Source organism: Penaeus chinensis, chromosome 41 (genome assembly GCF_019202785.1).
Source record: "Penaeus chinensis breed Huanghai No. 1 chromosome 41, ASM1920278v2, whole genome shotgun sequence".
In the NCBI taxonomy this organism is placed as follows: Eukaryota; Metazoa; Arthropoda; class Malacostraca; order Decapoda; family Penaeidae; genus Penaeus; species Penaeus chinensis.
In genome coordinates this window covers 2,171,805-2,176,804 of record NC_061859.1, presented here as the reverse complement: position 1 = coordinate 2,176,804, position 5,000 = coordinate 2,171,805, and the positions used below count along the sequence as shown (strand labels likewise).

Sequence of the window (5,000 nt, the reverse complement as noted above, 5' to 3'; positions counted from 1 at the left end):
AACAGGGAAGACTGCCTTGTTGTTAAATCTCAGTCAACAAGAGACAGGTGAAGCAGAGAGTCAGTGAAAGTGCACAAACGAGCCCAAGAATTCGAGGCAGAAGCGCGTACTGCAACGCTGACCAGTGCGAACGCTTATGTGCCGTGTCAAGAGTGATGCGCTGAGGGTCAGCATTCGGCGAAGACTCTCGTGGTTCGGCCAGTGAGTGTGACCCGCGGTTCGACGCAGCGCAGGAGTCGGCAACAGGACCCTTCCTTTCGCTCCCTGTGGCTCAGGGCCTCCGCACTCGACGAATATGAGTTGTGCTCAAGTGATGTACCAGCCGTACGCTCCCAGTCCTTACGTGGTGCAGCCGGAGACGCCGCAGGCCGCACCTCCCCATGCGTCCGCCCCGTCGTCCACGCCGGTGACGGAGGCCAGACACGCTGACGGCGTGCTCCACCACCCACAGCCGCCCGCCCCCAGCATCACTCCCCAGAGTCCGCCCCACGCCCACCATCACCACCACCAGCCGCCGCCACAGTCACAGATACCACAGAACAGCGAGGCGGGGGGTAGCAACACTCAAATACAACAGCAACAACAACAGCAGCAGCAGCAACCTCAGCAGCAGCAACAGCAAGGAGCGTCGGACCTCAGCGGGGGGCAGCGATCCCATGCCCGCGCGCCCTACAGAGCTGCCTCCAATGGCTCTGCGGCGGCGGACCCCGACGCTCCTCCGCCAGAGAAGGTAGGTCGTCGGATGGTTCTCCGGGGGTCCTGTGACCTGCCCTGTGACCTTCCCGCAGGTTTCTTTAGGCTCTGACCTCCGGTGGACAGTGCAGGTCGAGTTATCGTATAATTTAAAGATCAGACTTAACTTATTCTCTTTCTAATAATGTCCATGATCACAGCGAAAAAGTAAATAAATATAGTAATAATATTATCATCACCATCATAGTAAAATCATATCAAAGTCGAAAATACCTTTAAAATCCCATCCATGTGACAGAGACAACTCGATGCCATAAGGGCGGCAGATCCTTTCCGAATTCTGTCTAGTTCCATATTTACATAATTTACCGCGAATTTGTCCGGTAATGGGATAGTACATGATACATCATCCAAAGTGCTCGTTAGCGTCATGAGGGGAAAGGAGGGGAGACATGGGCGGCCCGAAGAGAGAGAGAGAGAGAGCGAGAGCGAGAGAGAGAGAGAGAGAGAGAGAGAGAGAGAGAGAGAGAGAGAGAGAGAGAGAGAGAGAGAGAGAGAGAGAGAAAGGGAAAGAAAAATAACCGGTTGATGAGAACTTGAGTAAGCGGCTACTGAATGGGCGGGGAAGTGAGAACATGAGCGGGCGTTGCGTGGGCGGTAATAAATGATGATGGACGTGAGATGGGCGTGATAAGGCGGTAGGAAAATCGGTGCAATGTGACGGCTGGTTATGTTGGGAGGGGAAATGTCATGAAAGATGATGAAAATGGCTTCATAGACAAGGGGGAATTTTTAAAAAATTAATCCTCAAACCTTTTTTTTTTTTAAGGAAATAAAACGTTCTTAATCGAATCACATGATACTGAAAGGAAGTCGACAAGTAAAGAAGAAACTTGAAAACAATACATTATTATATCATACAATTAATCTACCTTGTAATAGTACTTATTGATTACAAATTGTACCGTATGTATAAATGTAGATAAACAAGAAACAATTTAGCCCCAGAAGATAGGAACATAGAAGGAACAAGAGCAAGAATATCGTATATTATTGTTTCGCGATATTGTAAGATATTTACAAATGTTTATTATGCAATATCGATGATAACGAAGACGATGATTTGTAATAAAAGGAATGATTATTATTATTATTTTTATCAATATTAATATTATTATTATTATTGTTGTTGTTGTTGTTGTTATTATTATTATTATTATTATTATTATCATAATCATTATTATCATTATTATTATTATTATTATTATTATTATTATTATTATTATTATTATTATTATCATTATTATCATTATCATCATCATCATCATCATCATCATCATCATCATCATCATCATCATCATCATCATCATCATCATCATCGTCATCGCTAATATTATTGTTGTTATTATTTCTTACTATCATTATGATTAAGATTATTATTATTAATATTATTGTCAAGATTATTATTAGATTATTATTGTTATTTTTATTATCACTATCATTATTATTATTGCCGCTATTCTTCTTATTGTTGTTGTAATTATTATTATTATTATTATTATTATTATTATTATCATTATTATTATCATCATCATCATCATTATCATTACTATTATTAGTATTATTATCATCATCATTATTATTACTGTTATTATTATTATCATTATTATTATTATTATTATTATTATTATTATGATTATTGTTATTATTATGATGATTATTATTATTGCTATTAATATTAATATTATTATTACTATTATCATTATTGTTGTTGTTATTATTATGATTACTATTATCATTACTACTACTACTACAACAACCTTCATCATTGTCATTATCATTATTGTTATCATAGTTATTATGATTACTACTATCATTATTATTATTATTATTATCATTATTATTATTATTATTATTATTATTATAATTGTTATTTTTATTATTATCATCATTATTAAAATTATCATTATTACTATTATAATCATTATCATAGTTATTGTTTTTATTATTACTACTACTGGTGCTAGTACCTCTACAATCAATACTACGATTATCTTTATTATATATATATTAATTTTATTTTTATTCTTTATTATTATCATTATTGTTTTTATTATGGGTACTAATGCTCTTGCTGATTATCTTGTTGTATTTGTTGTATTTGTTATTGTCATTATTACTATGTCACTATCATCGTCATTGTTATTGTTCTTGTTATTATTATCATCATCGTCATCATTATGCTCATCATCATTACCCTTATTACATTATTATTGTTATTATTTTTGTCATTATAATTATCATTATTGTTATTATTATTATTTTTATTATTATTGATATTATTGTTATTGTTATCATTAACATAATCATTATTATCGTCATCATCATCATTATTATTATTATTACTATTTTTATCTTCATCGGTATTATTAGAATTGTTGTTCTTATGATTACTATTGTTATTATTTTTCATTACTATTGTGTATTATTATTGTTATTATTATTATTATTATTATTATCATTATCATTATTATTATCATTGTTACTATTATTGTTACTATTGTTACTATTTGTATTACCATTAACAATAGTAACAATAATAGTAACAATGATAATAATAATGATAATAATAACAACAATAATACACGATAGTAATGATTTTTTGAATTATCTTTATGCAGTATGCTTGATATTATAATTATAATAATAATCATTATGATAATAATGATGATAATAATTAGTATGATAATAATTATAATAATAATCATTATGATAATAATCATAATAATTATTATTATGATAATAATGATAATAACAGTAATTATTTTTATTATCTTTTTCCATATTATGATTATTATTATATTATTATATTATGCTTTTATTGTTATTATTATTACTATCATCATTACTATTATTATTGTTGATGTTTACTATTATTTTCATAACTTTTATTATTATTATCATTATTATTATTATTATTATTATTATTATTATTATTATTAATATCATTACTATTATCATTATTGTTGTTGTTATTACTACTATCATTGTTATTATCAGAATTATCAGTGCTAGCGTTATCATTATCATTATTATTATTTTTTTATTATTGTTCTGAATATTATTATTATTGTTATTATTACTTGTATTATTATTGTTGTTACACCTAGTAGCAGTATTGCTATTATTATTATTATTATTATTATTATTATTATTATTATTAATATCGTTATCAATATCGTTATTGTTTATTATCATTATTATCATTATTATTATTATTATTACTATTATTATTATTATTATTACTATTATTATTATTATTATTACTATTATTATTATTATTATTACTATTATTATTATTATTATTATTATTATTATTATTAGCGACATGACTTTTATAACTATTCTGAGCATAAATATTATCAGCATTACAATATTACTATAACTATTACTATTATTACTACTGTTGCTGTTGTTACAGCTGGCACAAATAGTATTAATAATTAAATTTCCTATATCATCATAATAAATAATCTTGCTATTAATTCCTCGTTATCACAAAAATTGTCATTATCTTTATTATCACTATCTTCATTATCATCAGCATTCCATTTATCTTCAGAGTAGAGATGAAAGCTATATTTGTTTCCTATTTTAATATCATGATTGTTCGTGTTTTCGCTAACTGTTAATTATCTTCATTTCCTGTTAAGAGAGATAAGAACTTAAATGGTAAAAGTGATGTACGGATAATAATTACATTAGTTGGTATAGTAATGCCATCAATATGACTGTATTATGAGTTTGAGAAGTTATGAAGTATGGGAGATTTAGTTTGTGATGATAATATTACAATATCCTAACAAGCCCCCCCCCCCCCACCTTTCTGGAATAAAGATAGATAGACAAATGTAGATAGATATGGATTTTTAAAAATCTCATTCTACCCTGCTTTGCGAATTTGTTTTTCTTTTTATATAGAAGTTTTCGGTGCGTTCACACTAAATATTCAAAAAGTAACAAAATATCATGGAAGTTGGCGTTAAGTATTATAGTAAAAACTAGTGTACTGAAAGTGACAATGCGATATTGATATCAAAGATACATATGTAAACAGTCATGTATTTAGATAGATAGATAGATAGGTAAGGACGTGGAGAGATAGACAGATAGATAGGTGAATAGATTGATTGGCAGATTGATATGTAAATAGATAAGTAAACGCGTATGTAATAATGGAGGCAAATGCTTTGCATAAAAAACAACTATATACAAAAATTTACCGAAAGATCCAACAAACATCATTT

At 30.2% G+C, this 5,000-nt stretch overlaps 1 protein-coding gene across 1 annotated transcript in view; it reads left to right on the top strand.

Moving 5' to 3' along the window:
• Positions 1–5,000, top strand: part of LOC125047628 (myb-like protein Q) — a 69,867-nt gene that overhangs the window by 309 nt on the left and 64,558 nt on the right. The window contains exon 1 of the mRNA XM_047645934.1: positions 1–730. This exon is cut by the window's left edge and continues 309 nt beyond it. Within this exon, the coding sequence (XP_047501890.1) occupies positions 296–730 (435 nt within the window). The 5' untranslated portion in view covers positions 1–295. The remainder of the gene's footprint in view (positions 731–5,000) is intronic.